Source organism: Conger conger, chromosome 15 (genome assembly GCF_963514075.1).
Source record: "Conger conger chromosome 15, fConCon1.1, whole genome shotgun sequence".
Taxonomy (NCBI): Eukaryota; Metazoa; Chordata; class Actinopteri; order Anguilliformes; family Congridae; genus Conger; species Conger conger.
This window is the reverse complement of record NC_083774.1, coordinates 8913734-8936663: the sequence shown is the minus strand read 5'-3', so window position 1 is coordinate 8936663 and position 22930 is coordinate 8913734. Positions and strand designations below refer to the sequence as shown.

Genomic DNA, 22930 nt, shown 5'->3' with positions numbered 1-22930 from the left:
GAGGCTGGCTTACAGGCAAACTATGCTGTGTTCTGTAGCTACAATTAAAATCAAGCCCTCTGCCAAAAAAATGGGTGGGGAGGGGGTGGCAGGCGGGGAGGGGGGGGGGGGCGAGCAGCCATGGAACATCAAAGACAGATTGAAATGTGTAGTTAGTAATAAGAGTGGTCTTTGGGCCCCGCGGTTCTCCATGGTCCCCTTGTTAATGAGAAATTTTGACCTCTGGTTTGTAAGTTAAACTTGTAATCTTGGTTAATGAAGTAAATCAATCCCAACTTGGAGTCTGTTGTTCCTCCCTGCCACGCCACCCTGGACCCCTCCGTGTCGGTGCCTGGGTCTACACTGCCCGGTCTTCTGACAGATAAAACAGGGAGACCTGAGGAGGATAGTCCTAAGGGGAGGATGGAGTCGTCTCTCCCTCCTCGCCTCATTCCGAGGCCTTTCACACAGTCCTCGAGGCGGTGGCTGAAGCACACTTTATCAGCTGCCATTTCTAGCCATCAGAAAGGGGTGTATCAATAATTTATGCCGGGGGAGAAAGAATGGTTAGGAGACATTTGCATATGCATGGCATGACCGACTACTTCACGTAGTCTGAAGTAGTGAGGCTTGTGACCTTTTTTTTACGTACGTGTACCCAACATGTTATTCATTTTATCGGCAAAAACTAGTGCAAGGAAATAAAAATAAACATTCTTATCTATCAATTTTTGAATAATTATGGTTAGGTGATTAATGGTCATTAAGATTGAACTTAAATTCATATAATCAGTTTTAGGGTAAGTCTTTCCAGTGTACAGCTAGCGGATTCCATCATAGACGGCACCAACAACCACAAAAATTTCAAGGCTCACGATCACGATGTACATCCGCAAATTATCGCTATGCAGCTTTTCGTTGCTTTTGAAAAAAATTCTGTAGTTATGAGCGTACGGTCAGATTTGTGTACCAAATGCAACAACAGAGATGACGTTATCTATCCTGGGATGTCTCCCGGGATGTACCTAGACATTCACGCCCATGGGTTTTTTCCCCCCCCAATTGCGCTTGACATCGGTTGCAGGTTGCCATCGATACGAATGTATCCGATTTGTAATCAACAATCATGCCAGTTGAGTCTTTTTTTTTTTTTTTTTTTTTTTTCATTTCATCGAGTCAGGACGATAGATGAAAGCATCACACTGTCATGGCATTAGGATGTTCCAATTGTGGAAATTTCGACACTATGAAAGGGAAGGCATTACGCGGGTTTTTAGATCTCGGGGTTCTAAAAACGCAGAGCCCCCCCTCAGTTCATTCTTTTTATGAAATCCCATCATATGCAATAAATAGCTATGTATTTAAAACATGAATAACTTACTTTGAATCCAGGTTACGTAGTTTGTTAGCTTTCGCCACTCTTTAATATCATTCCTAATGCATCCGCTTTTCTTCCCTCTATCTTTTTTGGTTTATTTATTAATTATCTTTTGTAAATTAGTAAAGAAAAAAGAAAAGAAAAGAAAAAAGAAATAGTGAATGGTGAAGATGAACATAATGGAGAAACACGCGTATGAAAGGATAACGCTGTTCCTCAGGGACGCTGTGCGGACAGCACTGTGTAACACTGGGGACAGCGTGTGTGTCAGACAGGGCTGTGTAAAGGGTGCTGGGTAAACCCTCGCTGCGGCAGTTTGTGAGACGTATAGCCCTATTGAAAGCTCAGATGACAAATGAAGCTTGTGTGGTAGTTCCCTGACATGCCCGACAGACTTTGATTAAACACCCTTGTCCAAAGATGCTAAGATCAGCTCTGTGGAGGCAGATGCACGATGCTGCGTGTGGGGGTTTGGGAGGGGGTTGGGGTTGGGGTTGGCGGTGTGGGTGGGGGGAGGGTTCTACGGATCGTGGGGAGCCGAGTCCCAACACCTCCAGCTGGACCACCGCACCTCGTGGGCTGGCCTCCGAACCCTGCTGTGTGATGTCATCGTGTAGTCGCTTTAGTGCCGCCCCATATGTGGAAAATGTGCAATATGCCATAACGTTGTTGGATATTGCAATGACGATATGACTGACGATAAATTAACAAATATTGAAGTGTGGACAGTTGTAATGTCTTTCTGCTTTAGGTACACTGCTAACACGGGCCCCAGACGATGAATAGCCTATGCCCTCTGAATAAAATTTAAAAAAAGTTAAATACATTATTTCTATTGCTTTTATTGAACAAATTGCACATGAATAGCCAATCAATTTAACAGAAAATCAATTGAAATATATACTTTTCATCGCAGTTCAAACACACTTTTTCCATGAGTTTATCTCACATATTCATATCGCGATGACGATATATGATTTAGTCTCCTCACCTCAGCGTAGAGGAGCTCTGAGACTGATACACAGGGAGGTGCGTGCGTGCGTGCGTGTGAGTGAGAGACTGAGGTCAATGCAATGTGTGGTACACGGGGAGATGTGTGTGAGACTCAGGTCAGTGTGCGATACACAGGGAGATGTGTGTGTGTGTATGTCTGCAGCTCAGGTCAGTGTGTGGTACACAGGGAGATGTGTGTGAGTGTGTGAGAGACTCAGGTCAGGGTGTGATACACAGGGAGATGTGTGTGTGTGGCTCAGGTCAGTATGCGCTACACAGGGAGGTGTGTGTGTGGCTCAGGTCAGTGTGCGCTACACAGGGAGGTGTGTGTGTGTGCAGCTCAGGTCAGTGTGCGCTACACAGGGAGATGTGTGTGTGTGTATGTGTGCAGCTCAGGTCAGTGTGTGGTACACAGGGAGATGTGTGTGTGTGTGTGTGTGTGTGTGTGAGTGTGTGAGAGAGACTCAGGTCAGTGTGCGGTACACAGGGAGGTGTGTGTGCATGCCCTGGGTGTCCCACAGCTCCTGTATGTGCTACACTGGGAGGTGTGTGTGTGTGTGTGTGTGTGTGTGTGTGTGTGTGTGTGTGTGTGTGTGTGTGTGTGTGTGTGTGTGTGTGTGTGTGTGTGTGTGTGTGTGTGTGTGTGTGTGTGTGTGTGTGTGTGTGAGAGAGACTCAGGTCAGTGTGCTACACAGGGAGGTGTGTGTGTGTGAGTGAGAGAGACTCAGGTCAGTGTGTGCGTGCCCTAGGTGTCCCACAGCTCCTGTACGCGCTACACAGGGAGGTGTGTGTGCGTGTGCGTGTGCGTGTGTGTGTGTGAGAGAGAGAGACTCAGGTCAGTGTGCGGTACACAGGGAGATGTGTGTGTGAGTGTGAGTGAGAGAGACTCAGGTCAGTGTGCACTACACAGGGAGGTGTGTGTGTGTGTGTGAGTGAGAGAGACTCAGGTCAGTGTGCGCTACACAGGGAGGTGTGTGTGCGTGTGTGTGTGAATGAGAGAGACTCAGGTCAGTGTGCGGTACACTGGGAGGTGTGTGTGTGTGAGTGAGAGAGACTCAGGTCAGTGTGTGCTACACAGGGAGGTGTGTATGCGTGCGTGTGTGTGTGAGAGACTCAGGTCAGTGTGCACTACACAGGGAGGTGTGTGTGCGTGTGTGTGAGTGAGAGAGACTCGGGTCAGTGTGTGCGTGCCCTGGGTGTCCCACAGCTCCTGTACGAGGGCTAGCTGAAGACCATGGCCTGTAAATGAGGACCGCCCACAGAGTGGAAGTGTTGGAGACCCGGGGCAGCTGAAGCACCATAAAAGTGTGGCTGTGTTATGTGGCCATTGGTGCCTGGAGCCTTTCTTTAAGAGATTCCTGCATACGGCTCTTTCAACAGGCTGCTTTGGGTTAGAGTAGAGTATAAAATGCAATGTACTTCATGGAATAAATATATGTATGTGAAACTATCATTTTAATTAAACTGCAGTGTATTTTCCGCAACTGTAATTTATTCAAATGCGTATTTTCAACTTGAATATGTGCGATATTTCTATGTGTGATGGATAATGCATATATGTGCATGTAATTTGTATGAATATAAAATATAAATGGTAGTTTAAAAAAAATAAATCTAATTTTCATCCTCAATAGGAGTGAAATTCTTCCACTCATTATTACTGCCTTTAATTTAAGTTTGCACTGTTATCATCGTTAAATATACAGTTTTGACAACAAAGTTGAGCCCCGGGCACTTAAAAGATACCCATCTTAAAGAAATTAATTACCTCCCTTGTTAATCTTGATATGATTAAAATAATGAAGAGTGGAATTAGCAGCGGTTTTCTGTGAGTTGGGGACAGGGAGCACTGGGATGGGGGGCTGGGGCTGCTGGTCAGGGAGCTGTGGGCTGGGGAACTGCCACGGAGCCGTCATGCTACGCCGCGTTAGCGTGTTCCTCCTGCTGTTTTCATCAGCCTTACCGTGCTGGAACATACCCACAATCCCCTCCGCCACGCGTACCCATACTCCCTTTCATCACATCACATCACATCACGTTACAGTACATTAGCATTGAACAGACGCTCCTATCCAGAGCGATGTACGATGAAGTGCAGATCAAACCCAGGGACAAGTGCGTTCAGGACCCTAGAGTAGAGTAGAGTAGAGTCCTGGCATGATCACATAGATACAACTTGAACCCTTGAAGAGTATATCAACTTACCGACTAGCATACCACGGTTGGCAGCTGGAATTGTACTACAATAACTGTACATGAGTGCTGTTATGATCTATGGCTTACACAAGGCTAATCATGGTAGTGAGGCAGGGAGGGAGATGAGTCTTCAGTCTGCTCTTGAAAACGGTCAAAGACTCTGCGGTTCTGACATCCACAGGAAGGTCATTCCACCACCGTGGCAAATCCTCTGGTTTAGGCCTTAATGTGTGCGCGCTTCAGAGAAGCAGCCGTTCTGCGTTTTTCACCTCTCAGGATCGCGTTAGGCATCTCAGCGCCGAACTGTGCCTAACCGGCCCTGGCTCTCGACCTGCTGTTTGAGAGCCTCGTCACATCAGGCCCCGTATGCGTGCGTATGAAAATGAACCCTGTGTGTTTGAGTTATTTAGATTTAACGTGCCGAACAGCTGTTTCGCCTTTGTGTCCACCCGTGCCGCCGTTTATCTGTGATTTTCCGGTGATGTAGCATGCAGACATTAGCGAGCCGCCGCAGATTTCTCCCTCCTCTTCATTAAAGTTTGTTTTGTCTTTATTATTTTAGCTGACAACATTGTGCGGCTTAAAAGGTTTGGCCCGAGGACAGAAAGTAGTAGAAATAGTGGAAATGATCTTTCATTAAAAAAACGGGGGGAAAGAGTGTGGCAGGCTAGTGGCTGGGGAGAAGGGGAGAGAATGATCAAATGTATAGAGCTGGCGAAATGACTCCACGCTACAAATGGCAACATAAACATCAAGAATCGAGTTTCCTGCGTCGGGATTTAATTTACTTCTTTTTTTCTTTTTTTTTCGTGCCGAGGCAAACTTGGGTGGATTTTCACGTCGGTGAAGTCCATCTGTGTGTTTTGAGCAGTGCTTTTACCCAGTGGTTCCACTGCTCCCTCCCTGATCAGCTCGATCCTCCCTGTCTTTACACACGGGCTTTTCAAGTCCTGCAGGTTTTTTTATTTCTTTTGCGCTTTCAGCACATGTGGGATTTATTCTATTTTGTTGTAATTTTATTTATTTTCCAAAAACCTGAACGTCACGTGGGCAGTGTGCTGTGATCAAATAAACCCTGAACGTGGCTTGAACGTGTTTATTTTCATAGCTCTGGAAAAGATGCATGATTAAAAAGAGGGGAAGCGATATTGTTTGCAGATGGAAGGGCTTAATTTGAGCTTTGAGAGGCACGGCTTGCTGAGGTACCTGTGTGACACACATACGAGAGCGGGAGGAGAATACGTAGCATTGATTCAAAATCAACCTCAATACCTGTTCCTCATTTGGACTGACTTAAATCTGTGACTCATCGTTTAAAAGAATTAGGATTAGAAGCTTTTATTAATAGCTGTTGTGAGAAATGCTACTTATTAGGAGCTCTGTCTGGAACCACTCGGAAAACTTTGATAGTTAGATTTACTGAGACCTTTACACACATACAAAACGTTTTAGCGCACGCAAAGCCATTAACACTGCCAATGATTGGTCATGGTATCACCAATCATTGGTTGTGTTATTCGTTCTGCGTGTCAGACCCTTAGCGCGTAGCTCCATCTCAGACTGGATGGGTGCGTCTCCCCCCCCCCCCCTCCCTGTGCTTCTGGACCTGGGGACAGCGCATTAATGCAGCGGAGGAAGGCCCATCCCACGCTTAGAGAGGCCGTAATATCTCAGTCCTGTGAAGAGGGTTAATTGGGTGCTATTTGTTTTCTTCGCTCCCAGCCCCCTCCAGTTCTGTGCTGCTCTGCCCCCCCTCCCGCTGAGTTAAAGGCACAGAGCCAAACTCCTGGGACCTTTGTGTTGACTGTTGATCCCCAGCCAAGCCCGGCCCGCCACGGGCACCGCCCGCACCCCCCGCCCGCACCCCCCGTCTCCCCCGCTCACGCCCCGCCCTTCTGCTGCGGGGCGCCCGCGCTGCCCGCCACCACGTCCTCCACCGCGTACAGCCAATCTCAGGGGCCGGTGGCCACGCTGAATTTCACACGGAAACCGTTTTTATATCCAACAGAAACGGGCCGCCCCAACTGCTGTGCAGACGGCTGTTTTCCGGACTGTAGAACATTCTACATCATTTCATTATAAACACTCATAAAGGCACATTCCATGTTTTTTTGCCCCCCCCTTTGTTGCTGAAAAACCCCAGTAAGGCTAAAATTAGCTCCAGAAAATGGTGCTAGTGAACAAACAGGCGGATCCATTAGTGAGAATGGGTTATTGGCTTACTTGCCTCTACTCAAATGGCAGCCCATTAAAAGTGGTAATGTCTGCCTGCAGCAGTGCCGCGAGGAACAAAACAGGGCCAAGGAAGGCATATTTCACATGCATCAGACACAAGAATTAAATAGTCCAATGTTCCCTAAAAAGACTGAAGTACATCTCTTTCTGATGTGCGTCTTGGGCAAAAATTCATTGATCTCAGAATGTCCCTTGGCAATTATAAAATATTAAATCCAAGTCACACTTCTCGACTCAGCTTAATTTTTTCTCCCTCTCTATTCACTCCCATTTAATCAATTTTAACAAGTTAGGAATGACTTCTAACAGGGAGAAAACCTTGCATAGTCTCCAGGCCTCTCATTGAAAACACCCTTTGTTATTATTTTCTCCTGAATTCTTGTATCTAAATTAATCTAAACACAAAAGAAATGCCGGCATACTCTAAGGTAAGTACGAATGGTCCTTCAGCTCCACTGCTTACCCAAACGCACAAGCTTTCAGATGATTTGTTGTTTTTATCTATTTATGGAGGTTTGATCAATAGTATGTTATGATTTAAGCGTTAGATTATGTTTTTTTTTTTTTTTTGCAGTATTTCTGTTTGTTACTGGTTATAGCATTAAGTAGATGTGCCGGGATCTTTAATGTATAGTATGTTCATTTGTTGGTCCTTGGCCCTGAAATTTGGAGAAAGCAAATATTAATCAGGGAGCTTCCATTAGGACAGCGGCCCTGGAGCCACGGGGCTTGGGCATGGCTTCACTGTCCTCTGAGATCATCATGGGATCGGTAATTAATTGCCCAAATCATTAAATCTATCTCAGATTTCAGTAAATGTATTCACCCCAGCTGTTTGACAAGGTACACAGTTCATTAAATCACTTGCACGTTCGTTGTTTTCCTAATTAAGATTTAGAATCAATCATTGCTTGTGTAATGTAGAGTGCAGCCAAATTTGTTTCGGGGAACATATGGTTTTTTTTAGGGATTCAAGCAATGGTATCCGCTTTCTAAGCGTCTCGCCATTAGTGCCCTGACTGCGATGGGAATTAGACATCCTGAGCTAATTAGCAAGCACAATTAGGTATGCCGTTCTGCCATTATGTCTTTTGGTAAATAATGTCACAACCTATTCAGATTTTTATATAAGCAAATTCATTTGGAAAAAAAGGAGAAATGATTTAGCATTCGTCATTTCATGCGATTCACGGGGTGGTGCTGTTTTTCTTTGTTAAATTGGATAAATGGCAGTCTGCCCATTTGAATGATGAGTGGATTTGGGTTCACCTTTAGATCAACGTTGTCGGATACTACACTGTGAGCAAGGAGTGTTGGGCAGGTATGATTCAGAACATGTGGTGCAGACATGAATGGTTATATTAGAAATGCAACAACTAGCTGAGTTTTTAGATTCAAATTCATTTGAACCGAGGTTTTTTTTAAATGCATTAGAAAATGCTCAGTATGCACAACTAATATAGGCGCTGATCTCCTCTTTTCCAGACCCCCATACTGTGAAGTATGCAAATGTCAGACTGAGATTTGCCCCTTTAAAAAACAAAACAAAGCAAAAACAAAAAACGCAATACAGCCCTTTGAGAGAAAGTTCTGTACACAGAGATTCCCCGATTCTTCATATTTACAATGCGTCATTTCAGTGATTGCAGTATAGTGTTTGCAATGCAACCATGGATTCAACATAAACACAGCATTCATTGCATTGTTTAATAATACATCAGTAGGGCACAGTCATTCCTTTATTCAAATTATGTAAGGAATATAATGGCAGAAATATTTCGTATTGTATTTGTACTTATATGATGTAATCGCAACATAGTTTCAGATGTTTCGTGTTACCGTCGATGTTTTGCATGTGCACACAAAAGCGTTTCGGGCCGGTCCTGACGGAACAGGCAGTGCAGTGCCGTTTGTAGGCCGCTGCTCTGTGGACCTGCGCTGGCTAGGCCCGTGGGTGGTCCTAACCTGTTGACGTGCCTTAAACATCTGCATGTGGTCTCCATTACCTGGTCATTACGCCCGGCCTGCGCTCCATCACCATGTCCTGATTAGAATGTACGATGCGTCTGGAGCAGAGCGGAGCGGGAGGAACGGGCGGAAAAGGCAAACGTCTGCAGAAGGGAGCGTGTGTTTAATAGAATCTCAACATTGGCTTTGAGCTCAACGCTTCTCCGCGAGCGCGGGGGCGGTTTGGCTACCGGGTCGCCCTGCAGGAAGTTCTACAGCAGGGCCTGCAGGCTCGCCCCCCAGCCCCCCAGCCCCCCAGCCCCCAGCCGACGGGGCTGCAAAACTGGAGAATTTCCTTTACAACACGAGTAATTAACATCGCAGAGCAGGGTGTAGGTTTAAATTGTGTCAATATGTAGATAGGGATTGCACATATACAAATCTCATTTCAAAGACAAAGTGTCTTTGCAGGTTGCCAAAAAACACTGTACAGGGCCCAAACAAGGCAGTAGAATATAAGGGGGGGGGGGGTACGCTTTGGAGGGAACGAGATGAATTTGCACTACAGAGCCTGTGAGGGGGTGGGGGACTGGAAGAGAAGCTAGGATACCCGGTATCCGAAGAAAAATGGGAGATCATTGTGGATAGAGACGTCCCCTGTTGACCCTTCACCTCCATTGTGTTTTCCCATGGCCTGTTTAGTGTCAGAACCAATGTGGAGACCGCTAAATCTTCCAAACCAGTTACCGCTTGTTGTGAAACACGCTTATACAAAGAACTCTGTGCTTATCACATCCTGCCATCTTTCAGAAAGTAGCCAACACATCGGAGATAGAATAGCATAGTTCCTCAAAAGAGCACAAAACTCAGTGTTGTGCAATACAGGCTCTGAACTGAAGGGTAAAGGAAACATTCATTCTCATTTTCATGGATCCTGTATCGTTATTTACTGTATGCTTGACTGAAAATATTTAAAGATAATTTAAATAAGAAGTCGATGTGATTTGGCAGGTGTTCTATGGACCTGAAAACAGAACTTGATTTATAGGGCACTGAAATTCATTTACGGAATGTTTACATCCATTTATATCTTCATGTAATATTCTATCGTTTCACAAAAATGGTTTCATGCAATATTCACAGACAATGGTTAGATGTTTTCTCTCCCTTTTAATTTGACAGGCTTTGGAATTTAGCTTGGAATTTTTCATGACAAGATCCCTTCCCAATGTGTGCCACATTTCTATTAAACATGACTGCTATTTATGCCTTTCCCACACAGGCGTTGACACTTATCACAAAGTGAAGCCGTTGTTCCCTTCCAAAGTCCCCTCGGTTCATAGTTGACACTCCTTGGAACTTGGGTTTCATCAGGAGGGGGATTGGTCAAAGGAATAATGTATCAGGAGTCAGGAACATTCTTTTATTCCACATTTATGTCATTTTAACTTAAAGGACGGATTCCATTATTGAAATTATAACGTGTATCTGTCAGAGTGTCAATGCCTCCCCCTCCGGTAGTGTGTATTCCCACGATGGACATGAAACTTTCACGGGCGGTGAACACGTGCTCTTTGGAGGTTGAAGTCTGTTGTGGAATTGGAGCAGGTCATGTCATTTTCTCTCTCCAGACAGGGACAGGAAGGAAGGATGCAAGCTAGTTATTTCTCGCTTTGAATCGTTCTCACTTTTTAATAGGAATTTCCTTGTGCAATGACCTGTTATAATAGTAATGATCAGCAAAATATTAAATAATAATAAAAATCAACTACATATACATCTACTGTATATTATTTAAATATTCAGATACCTTTTTAGTGCGTGCAACTTGGGAAATGCAAACAATGATTTAATTAATTCGCCTAACATTCTCCTGGAATTGTGTTGCCAGTATTAAAACTTGTTTCAACACACTAAACAGGCAGACGTTACATCTTCTGAATACCTTATATGAATACTGTATACCGACTTGATGTTGACAAAATCCATGTGAACAAAGCTAGCCATTTATTTTGCTTTCTGTCCTTTCTGCTAGGCAAAAAGCCACTGTTAGTTATTTGTATATATGTCTGCATGCATGAGTGTGTGTGCATCATCATAATAGTAATAATCTTGTCAGTGTTGACACCATTGGGTTTTTGGTATATTGTGTGTGCCCCTATTTGGACTGCGCCAAATGTGCTATCGCTGGTAGTGTCCCCATGCAAACTGCTGTCTTGCACAATGCTCTGGTGTCAGTTGAAATGTAAAAACCTCAAGAAATGACACTACCAGACCATTGAAGTGAAGGATGAAAAACCAACAATGCCTCATTAGTGGGGGACTTCTGAAGACCAGGCTTCTGATTTGAGACTCATTACGATTCCCCCATTTTATCTCTAATTGGGTTCATTTTATTTATGAAATGGTTTCAATATTTAATGCTGTAAAGTTTCACTGCTGATCTCATGTACAGAAAAAGATTCTTGCTCTGATATATATATATATATTTTTTTTTCCCTGATTTCCAAGTACATTTAAATGTTCTTTGCATTTTTTAGTACTTTGGGTAAAGAAAAGAAAGCATTGTTAGGTTTTTTTATTTATTTTTTTCTCTCTCCTCAAAGCTTCATTTGGAGCCTTAAAATGATTAGTAGGAGCTACCATCAAATTATATTTTAATAAAAGCTTTCTTGTAAAGCAAATTAGTTCAATGCATAAATCTTTGGATAGTGCTCTGGCCAAAATGCCACCTCCCAAGCAGCTTTATCCAGAATAATTCAGTCTGCATGTTTCAGTTACAGCAAAATGAGCTTGTTGCAATGGAGCCAACCACAGTACTGTCCCCAAATCCAGCCGTAGTCCTTTGTTTGTGCGCTGATCAAATTTTTTTTTGTTGTGAAATTGTCAAATTAAAAATGGTTAATTTGCTCATCTGCAGTTATCTAGCAGCAACAAAGCAAGTTTGAACCTACAGAGAATTTATTTTCTCCCCTGTACAAAATATACTTTGCTACCTCCTAGTTGGGAAAGAGCAAATGTTTAACGTTTCAGGGCAAGAAAGTTTTGAGTGCTTTGTGTAGAGAATGCATTGTGTTTGCTACACATTGTTTAGCGTGGTGACCCTGTGACTGTTTTCTAAGGAAATGCATGAACAGCCCTCTAGAATTCAGCTCTAGGGTCAGCTTTCATCTTTGCTGTAACCTGTGGACTAAGAAACTCCAGGCGATGAAATTGCCGCTTTGTCAGTACACTACTAATTAGAAAATTCCTGACCTAAAGCGAGATGTTTTAATTATGTGTTGTGTCAACTAGTTTGCAGATTTAATCCACGATTAATATACATTTGACTGTAGAACAGCGTTGTACTTCACCCTGGATCATCTGTAAAATGACAGGATTTTGTGTTCGTGTTCGGTCTTTTTTTTTTTTTTTTTTTTCTTCCTCCCGTCTGTGGGTTTCATGTAACGTGACGGCTTTTCGGTGTTTTTTTTTACCCTGCGATACGCTCGCGTAACGTAATTGGGCGGCGGAGGTAACGCGTACGCTGGTAGGTATCTGGTGGGGCGCAGCTGAACAATGCGAGCGCTGTGTTGAGCGAACGCGGGCGGGCGGGCGGGCGGGCGGGCGGGCGAGGGCTGTGTTGCGAGGCAGTCGGGGGAAGGTAGCGAAGGGTTAAAGCAGAAATTGAGCGGGGATGCTGGGGGCTGCGGTGCTGCAGAACATAGCAGTGTTCGTGCGAAGGCAAGTCATTTCCCGAAACACTGCAGACACATGGCCCGCGGCAGTCTAAAACCTTTGGAGACCAAAATGGCTTGCAGGAGTTAGAAGTAATAAGGTGTTTTTGCCTTCTTTCTCCTTGACTGAAATTCTGTACGGTTGCTATGCATTGCCACGGAACGGCGTGGCTGTTTTTATGCTTTATACGGGTATTAAGATGCTTTGCAACCGGCCATTTTTAAGATTTGTTGTTCTATAGTTGGGGATTGAATTGAAGTTGTTTGTTTTGAATTTAATTCCGCCGTTTTTCATCAGGATCAGAGAGGTGGAGCTCTGCCTCTTTCTTCCCTGCGCCACTCCCCCCCCCCCCCCCCCGTTCCCCAGAGAACCGGGCAAAGCCCAGATGGGAGAATGTAGCTATTTTGATTATTTTTGATTTTATTGTAATATAAGAAGTGACAAAAGGAAACAAATTGCCCTGCCCCTAGGAAAAAAGGATGTGTTTTGCTTCAGCCAGGGTGAAAGAATTCCCTCTTTTATGACTGCCTTTACTGTGACATCCGGGAAGACCGGCTGGAGAATTTAGTTTAGGGCTTCCCCATACGTCTTGGGTAGCTTACCTTCTTGTATATGTGCTAATGCATAAACCTGCCGAATTAACAAGCCTGTCACTATTCTCACTATGCTGTCAGTGGACAGACTCAAAAGATTTTCAATCCTCTCTGCTAATTGTGCAAATCTTACCCATCTTGATTTTGAGACTATGAAGGGCTTTTTCTGATGCACAATGTATGGCTAGACATCTGCACACTGTTACTCTAATTCTTTATACATTTATTAGAGCTTAACTAACTCCACATCAAATGCATCACCCAGGCAATGTCAAAAGGCCAGCGGCAATTTAAGCCACATCTGTTGACTCTTTCACCATGTCCTCATCTTGCATCAATGTATTTAAAAGAAAACATTTCTGTTGTTAATTAATGGCCAGCGTTTGAGAGGGGGTAAAAAAATGGCTGTGGATTAGGTACTTTTCCCCCTGAAGACTGGGAGTTTGGGGATGGTGAGCGAGAAGAGACTGTTCCCCACTTGTTGGTCTTCACTTTGTAAACATGGGAGAGGCACACAGACAGTGATGGGTGGCGGAACTGTTTTGTTTGAAAGGCGGAAAGTCGGTTAACATGTGGTGCAGCTTTGCTCTGTGGCACTCAGTCAGTCAGCGATAATCCAAGTGTAGTTCACCCTCCTCGCAGTGGGCTGTAACCCCTTCACTGTGGCCATCATTCCTTTGGAGTTGCTCACCGTCAATCGAGGTTATTTTGAGTACCGCCTCTCGTGTTAGTCACTTGTTGTAGGCTAGCAGCGAAAGGTTCAGCATCCAGACACTGCTGTGTAAAAAAAAACCAAACCTGTTACATTTGGCCTTTCTTGGTCCCTGTTTGGTATTGGCTGCAGTGGGAAAGTCACGCCCTCTTTCAAATTGGGCAAGGTCGTCCTCTATCAGACAGACAGCTGGGTTTCTCTGGACTGATTGGCTCCTGTGACTCCAAGGCGCTCTCTGCCTGTGTGGTGTTGTCTTGGCATTGTGTGGGGGGTTATTGTGGTCCTGGCAGATAGGATGAGATGTTGGGACCTTTGAGTACTTCCACCCAGGTAGCATATTAGCATTTCAAATGATGAAGCAAAATGGCACCCGTTGCTGTTCATGATGGCTATGGAAGCTGTTGATTTGTATAGCACACGTAGCCTTTCACATACTCACATGTGCATGTGTACGTGTCAGGGAGTGCTGCCTCAGCATATATTAGGTTGGATAGTGACAGATTGGCTAGAGCTTTGCACCTGTCCATGAGTCGCCATCACTTTGAGGTTGGAGATTCAGTCGGACGTTGACTGATTGTGCTGCTGATGACAAGGTTGGGCGCAGCTCTGTATGTGGCCTGAGACTTCAGTGCAATGGCTGAGAGTGGGAGGCCATAACGTCTGTGGGGCCGGGGTCCTGCTTTTTGGATCCTGCTGTGGCTGTTCTGCCCATCAACAATAGTGCTGAAAAAGCAAGTAGCAACTCCCTCTTGGAACGCTCTTCCCATTCAGGAATTGAGGAGGAACAGCTGTACAGCCTCATGAATAGTCTGCAGAATAGTTGCCAGAAGACCTGATATGTTGCCAGTGCTCAAGTTTACTGTAGTCATGTGCTTGTATAGCCAAACCTCTAAAATTAATGCAGACCCTTGAAAATTTTGCAATACTACTCAAGTGCATATCAGTGGATAGCTATCAGACCAGGATTATTAAGAAATTGCTTTTATCTTTTAGACGTGTATTAATAAGAAATGACACAAACCGCTGTCCAAAGCACTTCTTTACAAGGAAAGTCACTAATTCATCCTCTTCTGGCGTGCATGGTTGATCGTACTATTCCTTTTGGGATCCATCCTGAGCTCCAACGGTTGGTGATTGTTGGTCATTGTGACCACTCATTGTACTCATTGCAGTCTGTCTTGCAAGAGCTTGCGCTATTGCAATTGTTGAAGTGTCATTGTGTCGTTTTTCTCTTGAAGGTCTGTTGATGTGTGGCTTGACTGCTGTCAATTGTCAATTGACTGTCAATTGCCCCCTGTTACTTTATTTATGCCTTTACTATCCTTGCCAATATCCCCATTTTAAATACAGTAACAGTTAATAATATCAAAGTTATACATTCGTAGTTCTGATCTCATATGACAGAAGACCCATGTGGGATCATGGAAAAACAGTCAGATCTAATCAAAGGTTGACCTACTTTAAGATACTGTAGTACTGATTGTTCAGGGGGAAAACTATCTACCTTCTTTTTGAAAGTGCTTTCCATTAGAGTGCATACTGCAATGCATCCCAGTCAGTTGCTCCTAATGTAATTTAGTGTTCCACAGTAAGTCATTAAAATACTGGCAAGAACTGGATGAAGTTTGGAGCTTGTTGGGGAAAAAAAAGTTCAAATTGTACTTGGGTGACTTCTCAAGAGTATTATTTTCATAATATTTGGCATGTATGAGTTGATTGTGTTTCCTAGCAGTGTCACTTGGGTAATAGGATGTCTTTGAATGTGGTCAATGCTGGACACTTACCCTCTGGGTATGATATATATATATATATATATATATATATATATATATATATATATATATATATATATATGAATATATATCTATATATATATATATATATATATATATATATATATATATATATGAATGACCTCATACATTTCTGGCTCTATTTGACTTTTTACATGTAAAATTACTTCAAATGCATAATGATTACCGCCCAATCCTACCCTTTCTTACTGCATTGCAGTATTTCCCTGGTGTAAAATCCAGCTATGACCAGCTTTAAATACCAGTTGCCAGCTTTTTCAAAACATAGCTTGAGCTGTTTTTTTTCCCAGTAAGGTTTTATCCTCTTTCCCATGTACAGTAAGTATCTCCTTATAAAGGAAGGCCATTAATGACTCAGGAATATAGGGATATGAGCAATTCCTGACATTAAACAACCTGAAAACTTCCAGCACGTTCTCAGGTTTCTGCCATCTTTGCTGGTACAAACAGTTTCCTTTGTTCTGCTGTTGTCCAATCGTGTGTAGTCTTGCAGTCTTGCTTTTAGCTTGACTAGCCTATGGGGAGACTGTCTGTTGCTTAGCGCCCTTTCAGAAATACATATTTTTAAGATAAGGTTTACTGACTAAGTATCATGCTGGTACACAGTTATCCTGGATGGTACAGTCGGTTAAATGAAGACACCAGCCGCTAAATATTTTGTAATGTGTTTGGGTGTATTGTTTTAACATGCTGAACATTTGATGGCCATTTTAAATGCCGATCAACCTGATGTGGGATTTCAAGTTGGAGCCCATAGCCAGCTCTGAATGTTTAACAAGGAGAAATGGGATGTGTTTGCGTATGTGTGTGTGCGTGCTTGCGTGTTAGCATCTATAAAAAATAGGCTTTTTTGTGCATTTTTTTTTCCACCGTCTCGTAGAGTCCGTTCGCTTGACCCACTGATGGTATTTTCAGCGGTGCATTGCCCTAAATGGCTGTGATTCACAGGCCCATTATATCGCTTTCACATGCATAATTGCAGCCGGAGTGTGTGGAAACGGGCCTGCCTGGATCCCATCGTCCTGACAGCCTGCCTGCCTGCTGACTGGTGCTTTGTGCTGAGACAGCAGGCTTTGAGCTCTGCTGGGCCCCGCTCTCCCTTTGCCAGGCAAACCGGGCTATTAACCCTCAGCCCCAAGGTGTCACCCCAGCCAAATCCAATATTTGCAGCACCACCAAGGTCTGATGCCATTCCAGCTCAAAAGGTGCTGATCGGCAAAAAAAAGACCAAAAAACCATGGGACAAGTGTGAGAGGGGGGGGGGGGGGCGGGAGCGGGGGGGGGAGAGATGGGAGAGAGCAAGGGGGGGGATTTCGGTTCAGAAACCACCACGCTGAGAGAAACAAAAGCAGCCCGTAGTTGAAAGTAAATGTGGCAATTTGGGGGCTAATTTTGGCCCCTTTCTGTAAACGGAGGAGGACCTGTGGGAGATCAGTGATGTGTTAATAATTACAGCCTGTTCTCTGAGGGCTCCAGGGCTCTGGGGAGCTCAGGGCTTCACTGCTGTACACACTTCATCTTCCATTGTTGTACGGTTTAAATTGCAGGAAGCTGGGAAAACTACTACTATTTTTAATTCAACAGTAGGCTGAACGATTTAGTTTTCACCAAATAAATCAGATTTTTGGATCAAATCTATAAGAATCCACTACGGTCTGCTGCGTAGTGTTCTGAGAGTGTCAGAAAGTTGGCACTTGCTCTAAGGTTTCCTGGTGAGGCATTATTAAGCGATGCGTCTCCACATCAGAGGGACCGGCCGGCCGGATGAAGAAGAACGCTTGAGTTTCCAGTCACCCCCGAATTCTTAAAGCAGGGACTAACAACCAACACAAAGCTGAGGAGAATCATCCGGAAAAGGGCCTTATTTAAATCTTGGTCAGCGGCGGTAGTGTTTGTGCGGGTCTCCGTGGCCTGCCTGTGTGTTGTGGCTGCTTTAGCCTCCTGCGCTGGGCTCCGGGCTGCTGTGTGATTTTTGTCACGGGTCTCTTCCCCCGTGAGGCTGTGATGAGTTGACCTCGCGCTGGACCGGCTCCAGTTCTTACCCCATGCTGCCCCGGGGGCTCGACCGTATCTGTCCTGTGTGGGAAAATAGTGCCTGGTTTGTGTTCCAGGGGCCCGCGGTGCGGTTTAGCAGCCCCCTGTGTGCGGAAAGGGCCGGAGAGCTGTGGGAACTCGCAGGGCTTCAGAGGGAAACGTGTGTGTGATTAGGCGTTTGATCTCACCTGGCTGCTGTGCGCTGAAACGGGCAGGGGGGTGAGGGGGTGGAGCGCTGAAACGGGCAGGGGGGTGAGGGGGTGGTGCGCTGGAACGGGCAGGGGGGTGAGGGGGTGGTGCGCTGGAACGGGCGGAGGAGAGGAAGCGGAGCACACTGAAGGAACACGCCCAGCCCGAGTGGACGCCCCGAGGCTGGAGCGTTCCGGGGGACACGCCCTGGGGTGGGGCAGCGGAGCGCAGCAGAGCGTTCCCACAGGGGGAGAGGCTGCGCTGGGCGCCCCGTGCCCCTCCGCCCCGCTCCCTACAGCCCCCGCCGACGCATTCCAATCCCCCTCCGTCAGCTCCGCTCCCAGACCCCCCGCACCGCGGGCAGGGCGGCCGGGGCTCATGTGAAATCACAGGGCTGTGTGTCTGAGTGGGCCCTGGCTCGCCTGCGCGCATACCTGTGGGTGTAACGCAGCCACAGACTAAGCCTCTGCCCTCACATCTGTGCGCGCCCGTCGTGCTGTGGGAATGGCACTGTGGAGCCCGGAGCTCCGCGGCAGAGAGGCAGAGCCAGCTCCCTCAGGCCCGCTGTGTGTGGCTCTCCGGCTCAGCCCCGTGTCCACACTTTGGCAGTGGTGGGAGCTTGGGAAAGCAGACCTGTTTGCTGGCTGCCTGTAAGTACCTGACTGCAGTTAGTCACTGTAGGGCGAGGCGTGGAGCGGTGCCCGGGGGCTTCTTCTGAAGGCGTGGCGGTGGAGACGCAAGCCAGGACTGGATCACACCCGGAGCCCGCTCTGAACCCGGCACAGACCGTGAAGCTCTCAGTGCCGTCTCTCTCAAAGAGTCGTTGGGGTTTGGAAAGCGAAATCTGCGGAGAAGTCCGGTGCCTGAAACGATGCATCAGTGGGTCTTCGCTCATAATTGTGCAGCGGTGACGACACACTGCCTTAAAACGGTGCCGAGATTAAACGACAGATGCCTTTTTATTAGCTTTTCACATCAAAGGCAAATTCAAATGTTCCTTTTACGGGTAGTGCGTAACCTTATATAGCGTGACGCTACATCGTTCGTATGGCTTGCGACGCAAACGCTGTGTCATTTATGTTGACAGGAAAGAAGAATGTTTGCTGACGTACCGTTGTTTCCCGTTTAAAAAAATGGCACTGAAATATTTGCCTTGTTTTCCCTGATCCCCCATGAATCCGCACCATACTGATGGGTCTCCATGGATACAGACAACAACATGGCCGTGTTTGTGTTACTGGCAGTTGTGGCAGACTTATTAAAATGGAAGAGGAAGAAGCAGAATTAAGTGAAATCAGCTTTCGGCCCTGGCAGACACACGTACCCAGGCCTTTGTCACGTGTTAGGGAGCTGGTGTTTCTGCTCGCCCTTGCTTCTCCTTCTCCCCAGAAAGCCAGACCCTCTCGCCCCCTTACGCTACCCAGACAGAGGAGAGTGCCTGTTATTGCCTTTGTACTGGAATGGGCAGGGCGGCCATCTGATTAGGGGAGGTCATTCTAACTTGGGGTCATGACCCTGAGGGTAAGGCCTTGCTTTCCCTCCTGTGGACCCTCCTTCCCACACACACACTTCAGCTTCTCTGAAACTATCCTCTTCCATGGTGATACCATATGATGTGTCATGGCTACCCTCAACAGTGTGGGCATTGTGATTTTTTAAAATGAATGTTTTCAAAGTCGTGCTTTTTAAACACATGGCTTATATGAAGGCTTATATTGTCATATTTGTGGTATACTAATGCTTAAGAACCTGAACAGTCTTGTATTCTCTTTTTCCAGATGTTTGCAGTTACTGTCCATCTATTCTGTTGTATGTTTGTTAAGTCCAATCAATATGATTATAAGAGGGCGTTTTTGGGTGTTTGTCATTAAAATGCCAATGTTATTTATTTCTGACTCAACTCGATTTATATGCTTGCTGGTGGTTTCCAGCTTACCAACTTACCAGCTTTTCGCATTTTGTTTTACCTTGAAATGTAGCCCAAACACATGTTCCAGACCGGAAAGAACATGTCATCTTGGATTTAAATACAATTTTGGTTTTGTGAGAACATATACAGGCCTGTATCTCAAAGATGCTAGACTTCAGATACTAAAACATGCATGCTTGCTCGCCTTTGCTTTCTGTTTATGCATTACATTTATAATCACTAACCTGCCGTTTTGCATATTGTATAATCTAAATGAACAGCAAATTGTCTTCTGTCGATGACGGTGGCCTCTGGATTGGAGGAATTTAAACAACAACAACAACAAAAAACATTTGGCCACCTTCAACAAATGGAAGGGGCGTGTTGTGGAAGATGATGACGTAATGCTCTCTGCGTTCTCCTCAGATTTCGGGGAGCTCTGCGGACTCCCCCGCCGGCACCTCCTCGCCCTCCGGCTCCTCCCGGCAGTACCCCCGGCACCGCATCACACGCGTCAACCTCAGGGACTTCATCTTCTACATGGAGCAGGAGCGCGAGACGACCCACTCCCTCCTACTCTACCGGGCCCTGCTCAAGTAGGGCCGCTCCTCCGCGCTCCTCCCTCTCTCCTGCAAATGTGCCTTCCATCGGGTTATGTCGCTTTGTCTCAGCGCCTCGGCTGTGACCTCCCCAGTTATTTTATCGAGAGAAAAAAAACAAACAAACAAACGAGCGAAGGAGAAAGACGGGACGGAAACGCAAACGGATGTTTCCCGTCTACGTGCAGTTATCGCTCCGGAGCGGTGACGAGAGGGGGGGGGAAAGGAAAGCGTAGATTCAGGATGTTAAAGAAGGCCATGGAAAGGCTGGGTTTCAGTCATACATGTTAACCGTGTGTTTGCGTTAGTGTTTGAGAACTTTCACACGTCTGGCTACCCAAATATTTCATGCCTATCGATGGGCGATTTTACTGAATGAACTATCCCAAAGCGATGGATTATTGATTGTATATATTTTTTAAAGCAATATATTCCAAATATTATAACAGCCTACAGTGTTGATTAGGAGTGTGTCAAGTTTGGGTCATTGCATTTCAGGAAAAATAAGTATTTAAAGTTTTGGAAACTTGTCAACTAGCCTATCTGTATTTTATATTTTTGGAACAATGCATTGTTTAGAATTAAGTGGAACAACAGTATAACACAGGCACTGAACACAATTAAATGTAAATAGTCATTTTCTTAATGGGTTTGAAGAGCATGTAAAACTTTTAACACCATCAATATTTTAGCATCAAAGTAATATTTAAAAGTTCATGTGTGAATATAAATTAGTCTGCTGTTATGAAAAAATCATGTAAGATTATAATTTTTAGGTAAAAGGTAAAAAAAAAACACTCCTTTATGTCATTTGTAAACATTTTGTTGATCTAAGGCAGTTTCATACTGTAGGTCCATAGACATTCTTGAGTCTTTTTTTCCCAACAACAAATTGAAATGGAACACAGGCGAGTGATTTAAATAATTGACTTTTGTCCCGAAATCTTGTTTTTAAACCCGTTTTTATTCGTGAGTGCAGTACTGATGTTCAGACGCTAGGCTGGAGTTAATGATTATGATGATGTTGATGAAGATTACAGTTGATACTGTACGGTCCCCGTCTGACTTCTTTCCCAAACCCTACATACAGTGCAGTAGAGAGGTTAGCAGTTTAAACGACAGGAGGATGGTCTGAAAGAATACCGCTACTCATACAGATTCAATTCGGGAGCTAAGCAGAACTTCCCGCTCATGGTATACTCAGATCTCCAGTGTGAAAGGGATGGAACCATTCGTGTGGAGGTCAAGAGTCTGGACTTGTGTTCTTGATGCTCCCATTAGACACAAGCTGTGTATAACAGTGATTTTGTACATTTTGCATTTTTGTCATTTGGCAGACGCTTTTCATCCAAAGCGATTTGCAAGTGATTTCTGTGGAGTCTTTGTGGTCTTTCCCCAATCCTTACTTTCATGGCCTTTTTTTTTTTTCTTTTTTTCTTTTTTTTAATTGGAGCTTCTATGCAGGTGCCACATCTCTGAAGTCTCATTTAGAAATGTTTAGTGTATGGACAGCCTTTCCAGGTTGCTTTTCGAGTTAATGTGCTTTCAAACTTGCTTTTTTATTTTTTAAATGACACCGATCATTTTAAATGCATATTATCACAATTGAAACCGAAAGATGTGTTAGTAGTGTACAAGAAACCGGTCTCGTTTCAACATTAAACAGTATTGTCTATAGCAGTTAAAGGGAAACATGTTTTGTAACTATTTATATATATAATATTACTTTTTTGCAATTGCATTTAAGCTTGCTATCAGGCAATGCAAGTTTTACTCCACACAGTACTGCAGCAGAAGAAAGGAAATATACAAAATAATTTAAAAGAAGCACAAATAGACCTGTTTATCCACTGATTTAAGACAATAATTTTAATAATTATTTTTATGGTTTCTGATAAATAAGGTGAAGGACATTTCTATTCCTCCAGCTTTTTAGCCAAAAGATTATTAGGGAGGTATTACTGATATACACAGACAGAAATTGTGTTTTAATGTATGGATAATTTGTACATATTGTTTACAGAGACCATGTGTTTATTAGAACTGTTATTTTTGGTAAAATGTACATATTCTGAAATTTTCTTGTTTGTGTGAAAAGCATACTTCTGTATTTGTACCTATTTTGTAAAGGAATAAAGACGCGGTTTACTAAACTGGGTTTGTAATTGTTTGTGTTCCCTTCACTTGGAAATGCCAGCATGAGAAGAGGCGAAGGAAAAATGAAACCAGATAAAAAAACAACAACAACAAAAAAAACAAAAAACATTGCTTCGGACAGAGACTTTCCCAAAGTGACATTCTGTTTTACAGATTTTCTTAACGCTGCACTGTGGAGCGACTATGGTAATCTCACTGTTCTTCTGCTTCAGAGTTGCCTGATAGAACTGTTTCAGTTGTCAAAAAACCTCTTTCATATATGGATGGAGTACGTGCATTGTTCTAGAGCTATTGTAAACCAAATTAAGGTAAACTAGACATTATGCACTTTGAGGGCATCTCTCCAATCTGGCCAGTTAAATAAAATTTTTAAAAACTTGCGTTAAATTTTGAACAAAAGGCTTCTGCCTCAATTTCCCATTATGTACAGTGGGGATACTTTCCCATGCAGTCAACAGCAAGACGGTGGCTCTGAAAT

The 22930-nt window shown here is 44.5% G+C and overlaps 1 protein-coding gene across 1 annotated transcript in view; it reads left to right on the top strand.

Moving 5' to 3' along the window:
* Positions 1-22448, top strand: part of LOC133111985 (transcription initiation factor TFIID subunit 4) — an 82024-nt gene extending 59576 nt beyond the window's left edge. Inside the window, exon 15 of the mRNA XM_061222640.1 lies at positions 20123-22448. Coding sequence (XP_061078624.1) covers positions 20123-20296 — 174 coding nt within the window. The 3' untranslated portion in view covers positions 20297-22448. The remainder of the gene's footprint in view (positions 1-20122) is intronic.
* Positions 22449-22930: the final 482 nt, after the last annotated feature.